The 15,824-nt window shown below is 46.9% G+C and overlaps 1 protein-coding gene across 1 annotated transcript in view; it reads right to left on the reverse strand.

Moving 5' to 3' along the window:
• Positions 1 to 10,057, reverse strand: part of LOC128444271 (NACHT, LRR and PYD domains-containing protein 12-like) — a 330,858-nt gene extending 320,801 nt beyond the window's left edge. Inside the window, exons 1-3 of the mRNA XM_053426645.1 lie at positions 9,966 to 10,057; positions 8,695 to 8,787; positions 8,303 to 8,437 (exon numbers count right to left, since the gene is read on the reverse strand). Of these exons, the coding sequence (XP_053282620.1) occupies positions 8,303 to 8,430 (128 nt within the window). The 5' untranslated portion in view covers positions 8,431 to 8,437; positions 8,695 to 8,787; positions 9,966 to 10,057. The remainder of the gene's footprint in view (positions 1 to 8,302; positions 8,438 to 8,694; positions 8,788 to 9,965) is intronic.
• Between the last annotated feature and the right edge of the window lie 5,767 nt (positions 10,058 to 15,824).

The following is a 15,824-nucleotide window of genomic DNA, read 5'->3' on the forward strand; positions in this document are numbered from 1 at the left end:
TTCCCACAAATCCTCTCGAACCTGAAACCAGAGCAGAGGTTGAGGAATGTGCATCAACTGGATGTGATGGTGAATGAATGAAATCCACTGATAAATAATCCATAATAAATGTATTGATCTGCTGTCAGGCTGTTTATATTGAGACATACTGATCAGATGTAGAATCTCATTACGAGCACAAACTTTTCCTTATAAGTGGGTTAGGGTTTGTATGAAACGTCCTCGGGTCAGTTTTCTATTAAATATGTAAAATGTTTATGAAACAGTTTCCTCAAAATTAAAGATGCTCTGCTCTTCATCGACTCTTCTTAATACTGTAAATGTCTCATTCACTTTTCTTCTGCTGGTTTCCATTATGTCAAACTGGTGATTTTGTTATTTTACCTGCACCAAGGACGAGATGTTTCCACCAGTTTGTTTGAAGAGGAAAGAAAAGCTGAGTCATGATTCCAGTGAAGTCGGTGGAAGGATGTTTATTGAGCATTAAAGCAGAGACAAGTAGAAACAGAACTTTTCTCTCTGAGATGTTTTTCTTCTCGTTACATCTGGTTTGTCACAGAGGAAATGATCCATGTGTTTGACTCATAGACTGAATATAAAGGCTTTGACTGGGATGTGCTGCTGTTATACTGCAGCGCCACCTGTGGGTCAAAAGTAGAAAAGCCACCACCGCTCTGCACCTGATGCAGAAATGAAAACGTCCCATTTTTAAGTCCAGAGTTTTGATCTTTTGTGTCAAAGACAAAACTCTGATTTTAAACTCAAAGTGATTTCAATGTGTTGAACTTTGTGTTGAACTAAATCAATTTGTGACGTGAATCCAGGAACTTTAAGATCATAAACAAACATATACACAGAATGTGGTTCTACACACATGGAGACACACTGAGGGACAAAGGTGGACAATAATAAAGACAAACTTAAACACACTGTATGTGACTCTTTATAGAGGGTTTATATATTCTGCTTGTGTTGTGTCATTTCAATAAACACATTCTTCATGTGAATAAACACAATCGGGGCAGGAAGGTTGCTGGTTTGAATCCGGTTCAGATGGGGTCTTCCTGTGTGGAGTCTGCATGTTCTCCCCGTGTTTTCTCCAGGTGCTCTGGCTTCATCTCACAAACACATGCAGATTAGGGGTTGTGTAGATTGGAGACTACACACAAGCTGCTGCTGCTTCAGCCTCTGGATCCTCAGGACACAGCTCAGCCTCCGTCCACACACACTGTCCTCTTCACACTGTCCTCTTCACACTGTCCTCTTCACACTCAGCTCCACTCAGCTCCACTCAGACCTCCCCTCCCACCTGTTGAGAGAAGAAGACATCAGTGTCACAGAGACTCACTTCATCAGCTGTGAGTCAGTGATGCAGCTCATCCAGTAGAAAGAGCAGCAGGGACTTCAGTCCTGTTCAGAGGTGGAGCAGCTTCCTCTCTGCTTCATGTTCACGTGTTGGAATGAACACGCTAAGAGCTCAGTGTGTGTCCTCTGCATGTCAAAGTGCAGAGTGGACACCTGAGAGGTGGATTTACTGCTGTGTGGTATCACAGTTGGTTTAACCACTAAAAAAGGGAGTAGGGCAGTGCGTCACAGAAGCAAAGAGAAGTCTTACAAAAGGTTTCAAACCAATTCTGGTTTATTAAGTTCACAAAAAGTCTCTCCGGAGGCAAAACATCAAGTTCCTCAAAGTATAATTATAAGTCCTCCGTCCACTCCTTTCTCAGGGGGTTCCTTTCCACAACCTCTTAGTCCAGGTCTCCTTCTCCGGCTCCCTGCTGTGTGGTGGCCTCCACTCCTTTGTTCTCCTCTCCTCCCCGCAAACCTGAGCTCCGGCTTTAATGAGGGAGACCTTGGCACCTCCCCCAGCAGTGCCTTCTGGGAGATGCAGTCCTCCCGGCAGCCATCTTGTGGGGAGGTAGCAACTCCCAGAGTGAGGCACATAATGCCCCTCTACAACCCGCCCCCTTGTGATGCCACAGCTGTTACAGGTGAAGCCATGTTTCACTGTGTGTTGATGAACATCTGCTTCTGACAAACTGGGACCAGAGGAGACAGATGGACCTCAGCAGAGGTTCTGCTCTGTATAAAGAGCTCCTGGTTACCATGTGATGAGGAGAGGCTTCAGTCCCACTGATCTCAGAGCTGTGACAAAGATCCACCTGATCAGTTCTTCACTGATGAAGTGAGAGGACAAACTGTCTCAGATCAGATGAAGACGACACCGTCTCGAGGTCACGAGATCTGAATCTGTTGTTTACTAACAAGACGAGTGGAAGACAAGAAGACACACTGTCTCTGAGGACACACACTGTCTCACTGACTCTGAGGACACACACTAACTCACTGTCTCTGAGGACACACACTGTCTCAATGACTCTGAGGACACACACTGACTCTGAGGACACACACTGTCTCATTGTCTCTGAGGACACACACTAACTCACTGTCTCTGAGGACACACACTAACTCAATGACTCTGAGGACACACACTGACTCTGAGGACACACACTGTCTCACTGACTCTGAGGACACACACTAACTCACTGTCTCTGAGGACACACACTGTCTCACTGACTCTGAGGACACACACTAACTCACTGTCTCTGAGGACACACACTAACTCACTGTCTCTGAGGACACACACTGTCTCAATGACTCTGAGGACACACACTGACTCTGAGGACACACACTGTCTCACTGTCTCTGAGGACACACACATGGACCTGTCTTCAGGAAGCTGACTGAGGTTATCAGGGTCTGAAACGTGCGTACCTCACTTCTCACACCAAAATTGGGATTCATAAAAACGAACTTGACGGGAAAATGTTTGTATTTCTAAGCAAACTCTGACTCATGCGTGAGACGGGAAAGTGGCGACGCAGACATGAGGTGGTGACCTGAAGCAGATTATTGATCCACTTCATCATTTACATTAAAACCAACAGCTTAGTTTTGCTCGCGGAGTTACAGAACCGAGTCATTAATAGTTTTTAATTATATCTTCTAACACTGTGTGTGTCTCATCAGATCACTGCAGTGAACATGACCGTGCCACAGAGCGCACAGGAGATCACTTATAAGAAGTGAAGACATTTTCCAAATAATGTCCCAGTGGAGGTGAGGATCCACTGATGTGAGGGAGTCGGTCCGATGCTCTAAATAAATAAATACTGTTCTGACAGTGGTGCAGGGTTCAGTGTGATGTGTGCATGTGAATGAAGGACGAGGAGGAAGAGAGGGTTCAGTGATTTCTGATCTCACACATTGTGTTATCCACACATTGTGTTATCCACAGCAGCGGCAGAGTGTCAGTGTGTTTTCTTTATTAGTGACATCACTGCTGTTCCATAAAGTCGCTCTTCACCTCACTAACGAACACCTCGATGTCAGTGTCAGAAAGTTTCACTTCCTCTTCACATCTCTTGATGCCGTGCCTCCATCAGGACTCACGGTGGAAACCCATTGGTCAGGAGCATCATTTAATTGCGTTCAGGTGTGAGTGCGCACAGTTTTATGAATCGGAATTAGCTTTTGCGTACGCACACTTTTAGAAATCCTACGCAGCCCTTTATAAATCAGACCCCTGCTGTTTTGGGGACAGGAAGAGTCTGGAGACATTGAGATGTTCTGGGTGAGTTAGAGATCAACTGAACCAACCAGACGTTGATTTAAACTTCCCTTATCTGTCCCTTTAAGGAGAGTGTGCACCACACAACAGTGTAGAGTCACTGTGGTCAGTGGGCGGAGCTTCTATACTGGTTGATCTCCAACTTAACCTGGAGCAGGTTAGCTGTCATCAGAAGTTACCATGGTGATTGACCTGGTTAAGAAGTGGACGAGCTTCGTAGAACTGAAAAAACTAAACCTGAAGTTAACCTGATAACCACAAATCCTGCTTGGTAGCACAGACCCTGGATCTGTGATACTGACTGTGTTTAGTAACATACTGGTGAAAGCAGCGTGGACTGACTCCAACCATCTACTGACCTCAGAGTCTCCAGTCGACAGGTTGGACTCTGCTGTAGATCAAGAAGCTCCTTCACTCCTGAGTCCTGCAGGTTGTTGTAGCTCAGATCCAGTTCTCTCAGATGAGAGGGGTTTGACCTCAGAGCTGAAGCCAGAGAAGAACAGCTGATCTCTGACACACTGCAGTTCATCAACCTGGATAAAGAAATATGAATATTAGAATGTGTCCTCCTGTTGTTGTGGATCGTCATCATGTCAACACAGACTCTCAACATGCTGCTGACCTCAGTCCAGTCTGTGACCTGAAGATAAATATCAGATCAGACATGTTGGACCATTGTTTCATTCATCAGCTTCTTCTCTGTGTGTTGGTCACTGAGCAGGTTTGTGTAATTAAACACTGTTTAAAGTAGGGATGGCTCCTGATGTCACTTCCTGTTTGTTTCTATACTTATCAACTGTCCAACGTGTTTCAATAGGAATGTGTCTTATTTTGAAAACCTGAGGAGGACGAGTGCTCGGCCTCAGTCCACATGTTATTTACTGACACTTTCTAAGTGATCAGGAGCAGGTGAGTGCAGGTGAATGGAGTTGATGAGGTGGACGTGACTGACAGGCTGGGTGAGTGACAGATGACTGAGGGACAGTGAGCAGAGCAGAACTGAGACAATTTAAATAAATAATGACCCAATAAGAAAGAAAGTCTGAAAAGTGAAGAAGGATTTAAGGACCTCAGAGTCTCCAGTCGACAGTTTGGACTCTCCAGTCCAGAACACAGCAGCTTCACTCCTGAGTCCTGCAGCTTGTTTCCACTCAGATCCAGTTCTCTCAGATGTGAGGGGTCTGACTTCAGAGCTGAGGCCACGACTTCACAGTGAGTCTTTGAGAGTCCACAATACCAGAGTCTGTAATTAAAGAAAATATCAAATCTATGAGAATTAAATCAGAAAACACAACATTCATACAAAACGTGATCATGTGACCCTCACCCTGGTAAATCCCCTCTTTGTTAAAAACTCCTCAAGAGAATCCTTTCAGATTTGGTTCAAGCGTTCATTCAGACTAACAGAGGAACTCATTAGATTCAGGAGGTCAGAGGTCAAAGGTCAAGGTCACAGAACATGTTCATGGCCTCTTGAACATGATATCTCAAGTCTGTCTTCAGGGGATTTCTTCACATTTTGACTCAAAGAGAAACTGATTAGATTTCAGTGGTCAAAGGTCAAAGGTCACAGTGACCTTTGACTCTATATCTGATCTAGTTGTTCTCATATGTACATGAGAACAATGAGAAGGGTTAGGGTTAATAATAATAACTTTATCACACACACACACACACAAACACACACACACACACACACTGAGTGTATTTGAAGAACGACTCATCTCCACTGATTGAACATGTTATTGATCATGTCTGGACTCACCGAGCCTTCCTGCAGTTCCTCACAGCTGGGATCAGTCTCCATCGACCCTGGACTGATGTGTTGAACTTCTTCAGGTCCAACTCATCCAGAACCTCCTCTGACATCTGCAGCATGTAGGCCAGAGCTGAGCAGTGGATCTCAGAGAGTTTCTCCTTTGATCTGTTCTCTGACATCAGGAACTGTTTCATCTGCTGATGAACTGAGTGGTCGTTCATCTCAGTCAGACAGTGGAAGATGTTGATGCTTCTGTCAGGAGAAATGTCATCACTCTTCATCTTCTTCAGGTTGTAGATGACTCTCTTGATGATCTTTGGATTGTTCTCTCTCTGACCTAGCAGGCCTCCTAAGACTCTCTGGTTGGACTCCAGACTGAGGCCGTGAAGGAAGCGAACAAACAGGTCCAGATGACCATTTGTACTGGTGAGGGATTTCTCCATGGTTCTCTTCAGGAGGTCATCCAGGGAGAAGGTACCCCATGTGTTCCCATATGTTCCCAAGAAGTTGTTAAGTTCTTCTGTGTTCCTCTCGGTGTAACAGTGGAACATGTAGACTGCAGCCAGAAACTCCTGAACGCTCAGATGAACAAAGCAGTAGACTGATTTCTGGAAGATCACACACTCTCCTCTGAAGATCTCAGTACAAACTCCTGAGTACACCGAGGCCTCTGTGACATTAAGACCACACCGCTCCAGGTCTTCTTGGTAGAACATGATGTTTCCTTCCTCCAGATGTTTAAGTGCCAGCCTCCCCAGCTTCAGGAGAACGTCCCTGTCAGCCTCCATCAGCTGCTGTGGAGTCGTCTCATGTCCCTCACCGTACTTGTTGTTCTTCCTCTTTGTCTGAACCAGCAGGAAGTGTGAGTACAGGTCAGTCAGGGTCTTGGGCAGCTCTCCTCTCTGGTCTGTGGTCAACATGTGCTCCAGAACTGTAGCACTGATCCAGCAGAAGACTGGGATTTGACACATGATGTGGAGGATCCTGGACGTCTTGATGTGTGAGATGATTCTGCTGCACAGCTCTTCATCACTGAATCTCCTCCTGAAGTACTCCTCCTTCTGGGCCTCAGTGAAGCCTCGTACTTCTGTGACCCTGTCAACACATGCAGGAGGGATCTGATTGGCCGCCGCAGGTCTGGAGGTTATCCAGACGAGAGCCGAGGGAAGCAGATTCCCCCGGATGAGGTTTGTCAGCAGCACGTTGACTGATGACCTCTGTGTGACCTCAGACACAAGCTCCCTGTGGTTGAAGTCCAGAGAAGGTCTGCTTTCATCCAGGCCGTCAAAGATGAACAAAGGTTTACAGACAGCGAGCGTCTCTGCAGTGAGCTTCTGTAACGCTGGATGGAAAACATGGAGCAGCGTGAGAAGACTGTGCTGCTGGTCCTTCACCAGGTTCAGCTCCCTGAACGAAAGCACAGCCAGCAGACCCACATCCTGGTTCTCTGAACCCTCTGCCCAGTCCAGAGTGAACTTCTGCACCGAGAAGGTTTTTCCAACTCCAGCGACGCCGTTGGTCAGGACGACTCTGATGCTGCTCTGCTGGTCAGTGGAGGCTTTAAAGATGTCGTGGACCTTGATGGGAGTGTCCTGGAGGATCTTCTTCTTGGAAGCCGTCTCAAGCTGCCTCACCTCATGTTGAGTATTAACCTCTTCACTCTGTCCCTCTGTGATGTAGAGCTCAGTGTAGATCCTGTTGAGGAGGCTTCTACTTCCTGTTTCATCACTTCCTTCAGTCACATGTTCACATCTCCTCCTCACACTGAGCTTATGTTCATCTGAAACCTCCTGCAGACCACGATCTGCTGAAAGACAAGAAACAAAGTGAGAGACAGAGAATCTGAGAATCTGCTGATTGTTTTCATCAGATACAGAAAAACTACAGAAAATAAAAGCTTTTTAACTTTGTGCTTTTCTAACGATGTTAAATGTTGATGCTGTATGAAGGAACAAAATAAAACCACATGTGCTGTTGTCAGAAGTGAAGACATCAGCAGACACATGTACAGTGCTGCTCTGACCGGCTGTCTGACCTCCAGCTCCTGTTCTGGATCTTTGTCCACACTGGGGACAGGAGGAGTCTCCTGAAGAACCAGACTGGTCCCAGTATGAGGTGATGCACTGTCTGCAGAACCAGTGTCCACAGCTGGTGGAGACTGGATCCTTCAGGACGTCCTGACACGAAGCACAGCAGGACGACTGCTCCTCCTCAGAAACATGACTCCTCTTCCTCTCCCTGTGAAGACATGTCCTGATAACTCACATGTCACAGTCACAGGTTGTCATTACTTCTGTCAAGGAGGTTTTGTCTTCACCCAGTATGTTTGTGTGGTGGTTGGTTCGTTAGTGGGATTATAAAAAACAACAGATTACCAGTAAACTTGGTGGAAGGTTGTGGTCTGTGAACCAGATCGGGGGGGGGGGGGGGGGTCCTCTTTCACAGACATGTTCAGAGGACTGATGTTTACCAGTGTGTGGAATTTGGTGCAGATCCAAATCAAAATGAGTCTCTAGTGGATTTCAAAGTGGTTTCATAAGGAGCGTGTTGGTTCTTGGTGGAGGTCTGAGCTCTTTGAGTGATTCTGAGAGATTAGTCACCAACTTCAATGAAGCTGGGTCCTAATGCAGGGGCCACACTAGAGGAAACTAGATCCTCTTCAGAGCAGGTCCCAGTAGAAACAGTCTCTTACTCTGTGGGTGAGGGTCCAGGTTCATTACTGAAGAATAGAGGAGGTTCTTTGGACCAGTCACTCTTCAGAGACAGACAGCTGGACCCTGGAGACTCTGCTCTCAGTCTCTGGTCCTGACCTCTGCAAACACAAACATGTTTTTATTCAGAACACATCATTCACTGGTTCATTCTGTGAGGATTCAGTTTGGAGCTTCACATGTTTGTAGCTGGTCTCTTACTTTGTGGTTGAGGGTCCAGGTTCTTTACTGAAGACTGGAGGATGATCCATGGACCAGTCACTCTTCAGAGACAGACAGCTGAACCCTGGAGACTCTGCTCTGTCCTCTTCCTCCTCATAAACACTCATCTTCAGTCTGGGAGGAAAAACACTGTGAGCTCAAACACACACAATGAAGCCAGGTGGTAAACTCAGTGTTTCTTTAACCTGAGACAGTTGAAGGTTTAATGTGTTGGACTCAGCCAATCACAGCGTCGAGTCAAACTGTTGATTTACTGACAGAAGTTCATCCTGAATCTTCTTCTCTCTAAAGTCCATGAGTAGAAAACTGACCCAGAGTCAGTGACAGTGAAATAATATGAATGAATAATATAAATGTAGCTGAACACTCACCAGCCTCAGACTTCACGTCTCCTCCGTCTGCTCCTTGAAGTGAGAACCAGTCTGAACACTTTCACTGGAGGCTCCTCCCCCTCTCTGCAGGTACTGGAAATCACATGACTCTGGGTGTGACTGTGTGTGTGACTGTGTGTGTGTGTGTGTGTATGTGTGTGTGTGTGTGTGTTGTGTTCACATGAAGCTGAACCTAACCCATGTTTCCTCCTGTGATCTGAAGGTTGTCATATTTGGTGTTGGAGCTGAATGTGTGACTCCATCTGCAGAACTCTGCCACGTCAGGTCACATTTATACATCATCGTGAATATTAATTATTAGTTACATGTCAGAACTGATAAGATGAACATACCAGGTATTTACAAGCAAATCCACCCACTGTAATAAGTATGAGGTCTAGATCTCATCAGTGTAGATCAGCAATACATAAATACATGTAGAACAACTACAAGTTTACATGAGGCAGAGAGAGAGAGAGACAGAGAGGGGGAGAGAGAGAGGAGGAGAGAGAGAGAGAGAGACAGAGAGAGAGAGAGAGACAGGGAGAGAGAGAGAGAGAGAGAGAGAGAGAGAGAGAGAGAGAGAGAGAGAGAGGATTTTGATTTTTCACAAACACTTTATTTACATATTCTTCATTTTTACAAAACACTTGCTTACAACATTATTCAATAAATACACAAAGATGTAAAAATACTCAGTCTGTTAAAAAGTGTGGAAAGGACAGCTCATTGTTGGTGACGGAGCAGAGGATGTCATTAAAACACACAATTCTCTTAAAAGACTCGAGATCAGATACCATTGTGTAAAAAATTAGTTCGAGTCGGAGTCTTTAGAGGTTTACCACCCACACCGCCCCCCCGCTTCCTGCCCGTCTCTGTTCTCTACCCTGTTCTTCCTACTAATGTAAATGTCCATCTTGGCCTCACCTGAGAGGTGGTTCAGGAGCTGCCACTTATCTTTATCTGTTTTGTTGTAGGCAGCTCCCATGATAAAAACCTTCTCAGTAAAAGTGACGTTAAAATCAGTAAAAACCGCAGTTAAAAGAGTGAAGAAACTTGTCAGTCTCTTGCACTCAGTAAAAACGTGATAAATAGTTTCACGCAGGTCACAAAATGGACACTTGTTAAGAACGGTTGGATTAACTCTGTTAATTAGTCCTTTGAAGTCTCTTTGATCCAGACCTGCTGTTCACATCTGTCTCTGGATCCAGTGAAAAACACTGACTGTAAAATAATATGAATGAATAATATAAATGTAGCTGAACACTCACCAGCCTCAGACTTCACGTCTCCTCCGTCTGCTCCAAGGTACCTTGAAGTGAGAACGAGTCTGAACACTTTCACTTTCACTGGAGGCTCCTCCCCCTCTCTGCAGTTACTGGAATTCACATGACTCTGTGTGTGTGTGTGTGTGTGTGTTGTGTTCACATGAAGCTAACCCTAACCCATTTTTCCTCCTGTGATTTGAAGGTTGTTATATTTTGTGTTGGAGCCGAATGTGTGACTCCATCTGCAGAACTCTGCCACGTCAGGTCACATTCATACATCATCGTGAATATTAATTATTAGTTACATGTCAGAACTGATAAGATGCACAAACCAGGTATTTACAAGCAAATCCACCCACTGTAATAAGTATGAGGTCTAGATCTCATCAGTGTAGATCAGCAATACATAAATACATGTAGAACAACTCAGGTTTACATGAGGCAGAGAGAGAGAGAGGGGGGAGAGAGAGAGAGAGGGGGGGGAAGAGAGAGAGAGAGAGAGAGAGAGAGAGAGAGCGAGAGAGAGAGAGAGAGCTATCTTAGTGATGTCCACATCTTCTCTCAAACAGGACGATCGCTCTGATCCCAAGTTGATGAAGTTGACGGAGGACTTCCTGCTCGGCCTCGTTCAACCTGAACCGTTCACGTCTGGAGACGACGGGTCCACGAGTCAGTTTAATAAAAACCAAACAAACCAAATACAAGTGGACAGTGGACATGAAGCTGCTGGACGTCAAAGAACAGGTTCGATTCAGAGCCGTTTAAAAAGTCTCTTTAATTTACATGTTCACAGAAGTTTTCATGAAGGTTTTCTGTTGATTCTCAGCTTGTAACATTTCATCTTTTTCATATTAACTAACAGGGATGTTTCGCTGAGAGCATCAGATTTTAATCTCCACAGAAGATAAGAGATCAAACTTCTATTTGCTCAATGAGTTTTGTAAAGTTCTTCTTTGACAGACCAGTGGCTCAGCGGATCAGCTGGCCAGTCTGTCGTTCAGGTAGTTGGACGTCTTTGCGTCCTGCAGCATGGTTTTGGTGACGTGGTCCAGTTTCTGCTGGTAGGCCAGTCTGTAGCGGCTGTACACGTCCTCGCAGTGCGTCAGCAGGCGCTTCACGTGCACAGTGACGCTGCTGGGAGCGCCCTCCAGTCTGAAACCACAAAGACACACAACGTGAGCTGAGGTCAGAAGGTCGTCTCATGAAGGACCAGGTCGGCGTCTCACTTCTTGAAAATGTCCTCGAACAGGCTGGAGGTCAGCGGGCGGTGGCGTTTCAGCTCCTCCAGGTAAACGAAGTCTCCTTTCAGAATCACCTTCTGGAACAGAACCTCGGCCCAGTCGGGACTGACGCCGTACGCCTCCGACACCACAAACACCTGCCGCACAAAACACACAACTTCTGTTGGAGCTGCGGCTCCTTCCACATCGTGCACTTTACTTCTCAAGAGTCTTCTAACGGTCAGAAGACTCCACGCTGCGTCACCACATCACCACACTCACACAATGTGTTTTCTAAACATCAACAGACTGAAGGTTGTGAAAGTGTTTCAGTGAAGCAGGAACAGGAAGTGACCTGGTAGCATCGCGGCAGCTGGACGAGCGTGTTCAGCAGCACCGCAGGTCGCAGGTTGATGACACGTACGTCTGAGCCCTGGTTCAGGAAGTGGAGCTGAAGAGCGACTAGCTTAGCTGTGAGGACACAGCGAGTCGCCTGACGCACACACGAGTCCTAGAAACACACACACACACACACACACACACACACACACACACACACACAGTTAATAACTCTCTGTAGACATTTTACACCAGGGCCACGTTCCATTCAGCTGCTTCTGTTCTTTGAATCTTTTCCACTCATCCCCTCGTGTCTGACCTGATGTAGTCTCCAGGGTTTTCCTTGCCCCCCATCATGGTGTAGGTCTTCCCTGATCCGGTTTGTCCGTAGGCCAGAATGCAGACGTTATATCCGTCCACGCAGGACGTTATCACCGGCAGAGCTCCTGCAAACACCTCCTGCTGCAGACGAGAAGCAACGAGAAGAAGAAGATGAAGAAGACGATGGATGAAGGTAGAACAAGCTCCATCTGTGATGTTCTGATGACCGCGGGTTTGATACCTGCGAGCTGCTCTGAGAATAGACTTTGTCGAACTGGAACTTCTTCCTGCTTCCTTTCTGAACGACCACCACTTCCTGTTCGTCCGTTCTCTCCACGCAGGAGCTGGAGGCGGAGCTTCTCCTGCAGAGACAGAACACCCGGATGTTTCCCTGCAGCTCCAGAAGCTTGTTGTGAAGGCTCCTCCTCTCCCCTGCCTCCCTCCTGTAGAGCGACCGCAGCTCCTCCACCTCCCCGGCCGCCTCCTGCTCCACCTGGGCCAACTCCCCCTGTGGCGCCCTTCAGCTGCTCCAGCCGGTTCCTCATGTCGTCCATCGCCTGATGAACCGTGGAGCCGAGCTGCTTGTTGGAGATGTTGAGCTCACGCGTCACGCGGCTCAGCCGGAGGAGATGTTCTGGGTCCACAGCAGGTTGGGTGACTGGTCCGGTGGGGGGGACAGCAGGAGCGTGAGGGTTCAGGAGAGATCTGATCCTCTCTCGGGCCTCCTGCTGGCCGGCCTCCTGCTCAGCCAGGTTCTGGTTCAGGTGCTGGACCACGTCGCCCAGGTAGTGGACCTCTCTGGCCAGCTGTTCCTCTGGAAGAGATAGTCCACTTCCTTCTCTTTGGTCTGGAGCTGCAGCCTCAGACCCTCGAGGAGCCGGTCCCGCTCCAGCAGCGCCCTGCAGGACCAAAGATAACTCCTCTGAACTGAAGGGGACACGTGCATTCTGTAGCTTTAAGAACTTTCTACAACACAAAACATGGAATTTCTGCCACAAGAACAGATTCAACCAGTAAAACACTGAATGAAGCAGCTTCACGAGAGCTCAGCTGGATTCTCTGATCATTTAAGATCCTGACGTTGGTCCAAGGTCAAAGGTCAAAGGTCACTATGACCTGGTAAAACATTCAACATGGTGTCTCAGGTTGTCACTCACAGATGAACTGATCACAGGTCAAAGGTCACAGTGACGTCATGTGAGTCTAGAGACACAACCACAGTGAGATGTTTCTAGTTGAACTAAACCAGTTCCAGTGTGAATGGTCTTTGACCTGAAGGAGTTGAGGTCGGTGTAGTCCTGGTCTCCGCTGGGAGGCGCCTGCAGGAGGACTTCTCCGAGCATGGTGAGGTAGAAGGAGATGACCTCCTCAGGGTCGTAGTTACACTGTCGCAGCGCAGCAGTGATCTCCTGATCCACCGGGCCCGGCAGCACGGACTGAAACAGAAACACACACGTTCCCGTCGAGTTCACAGCGAAGACGAACAGAGCAGCGTCACAGTCGTCCTCACCGTGACCTGCTGGACCCGAGCTTTCAGGACGTCCACGTCCACCTCCCACTGCAGTAGCAGCAGCAACCAGACGCCAGAGGATCCCAGAACCTGCAGACGTTCAGACGCTCCTGGAGAACAACACGATGAAGAATAAGAAGAAGTTTGAAGGTCGGAGCTTTTAGGTGTGTCTGTGTGTGTGTGTGTGTGTGTGTGTGTGTGTGTGTTTGTGTGTTTAAACAAGATGGACGACAAGACCTTAAAAAGTGAAGCCAAAGAAGATCTGCACAGATCTGAGGAGAAATGTCGTCCATCTTTGTTCAAACCTGGAGCCTGTGAAGGACTTGAGGCTCCACAGAGACATCAGACCATACTGGGAGGATGAAGAGGAGGAGGAGGGACTGACCCACTGTGGCATGTGTCCTCCATCAGGGTCGTGGTGATGATACTGCAGAACCAGAACCTTCACGATGACAGACCGACCCACCATCACCATGGTGGAGGCAAAGTACTGAGCTGAGACACCAGGAGAGAAGATCAGTGAGAAGCTTCAACTTCAAGGTGACGGAGGGATGAAGGACGTGAAGACAGATGAGACACTGACGGAGGTTCTCACCGATCAGAGGAACAGAGTCTGACGTCATGATCTCAGCCACGAGCAGCATGAAGAGCGTCAGAGAGCAACACGGTGACACCTGCACAGACGTGAACCAGTTAAACCAACCACTGGAGCTGGGATCCACCTGCGTGACCTTTGTGTGACCAACATTAGGACCTTGTGTGAGGGGGTGAAGAGGTCAGAGGTCAGAGGTTATTTACACAGAAAGGAACCAGATCAATAAAAACACCAGAACCAAGAAAAAGCTCATGAACTGAGACACACAAAGACACACAACCTGAGGATCTTTAAACACGTCACATTGTTGATGTGGTGATTTCAGTTTGGCTCCAGGATCCTGTTCAGTGCCGTGATTTCCTCTGAGCGTGAACGGGTTAATTAACGACTTCTGTTAATCGTGTAGAACGAGACAAATTCAAACCAGTCGGGAGCAGAGGGACACACCAGTAGATCACATGGAATCTTCTCTGTGCAGCTCAGATGGTTTGTAACTGGATAACTGTTCCCATTAGTCCTAAATATCATAAATCATATTGTTAAGCTGGTTTTCTGATAACTGTAATAAATCAATACTCCGGTTCAGAACTGATCCTTATTCAAAATGACTGTCAGCAAAATGGAGGTTTTAAAAATCACTATATTAACTGTGGGTTGTGATTTTGGTCTAAACGAGGTACGGGTGTGATTCTAGTTCTCTTCTGGGAAAACTTCAAAATGAAGCCGATTGTTTTTCACATGTTCTCTTGGCGTTTGGAGAAGGTGTCAGGATCAGGATCAGTTGATCTCAACACGGGAAGAAGCTGAAACTCAGGTTTCTAAACGAGTCTCAGGTTTAAAGCTCGACACACGGAGCTGCGTCCTCACCCAGCCAGATCTTCTCTCCGGAGTCGTTGGGCAGCAGGAAGACGAGGAGAGAGAGGGTGGAGATGAGGACCTCCTCCTCCTCATCACCAGGGTGAAGGTCACGTCAGGGTTCGGCTCCTTGCAGCAGTCGTAGAAACGCTCGTTCCTGAGGCCGGGAACCTCTGGAAGACAAACTCCACAGTCACAGTTTCTCATCACATCAGGTTTTCAAACTGTTGGTTAAACAGGAGCGAAGCCATCACACCTGAAATGAGTCAGAAGGTGTGAAACACGTCTCTCAGATGTTCCTGCTGCAGAAGAACTGAGGCTAATGAAGCTGCTCAGGTTTCATCAGCAGGACAATCATCTGTTTCTATAACGTGTCAGCCAGAGACAGATTAAATCCCCAGACAGGATAATAACCACAACCTATTATATCATTAATCCTCCCGTCTGTGACCTTTGACCTCTCACCTCTGTAATCCTGCTACAGTGAGTAGAATAAAACCAAATTTTAAATGTGTTTTTAAACATTTACTTGTCAGCGTGATGTAAATAATTAGTAAAGACCAGGACTGAACTGTTCATTAATCAGTATTAACTCATTAATTAATTAAAATGCAAACGCTGCCGTCGTCCTTCTGCTTAATCAGGATCAATTGATTATTGTTGTTTTCATGATCCTGATTCTCCAGGAAATGACATCACAGGAAGTAAAGTCCCAGCGTAGACACAGGAACATTCACAGCAGAGGTCAGAGGGTGAAGGTCTGCAGGAGCTTCAACAGCTCCAGGCTCCACCGTCCTGAACAGCTCCTCAGAGGAGAGGAGGCTGCTGCAGACGTTCATCATCTTTCACTGTGATATCCACGTTCTCACCTGTTTTTGTCCTCGTAGTGAACTTTACCTCATATTTCAACAACTTCACTCAGAGTGTTAGAAACCTTAAATTCCTTCAGTGTAAGTAAAGTGAAAACGTGTCCTGTTTGAAGAGCAGCACGGTGACTCTTACCCTCGAGGTCCCACTCTCTG

Source organism: Pleuronectes platessa, chromosome 7 (genome assembly GCF_947347685.1).
Source record: "Pleuronectes platessa chromosome 7, fPlePla1.1, whole genome shotgun sequence".
Taxonomy (NCBI): domain Eukaryota; kingdom Metazoa; phylum Chordata; class Actinopteri; order Pleuronectiformes; family Pleuronectidae; genus Pleuronectes; species Pleuronectes platessa.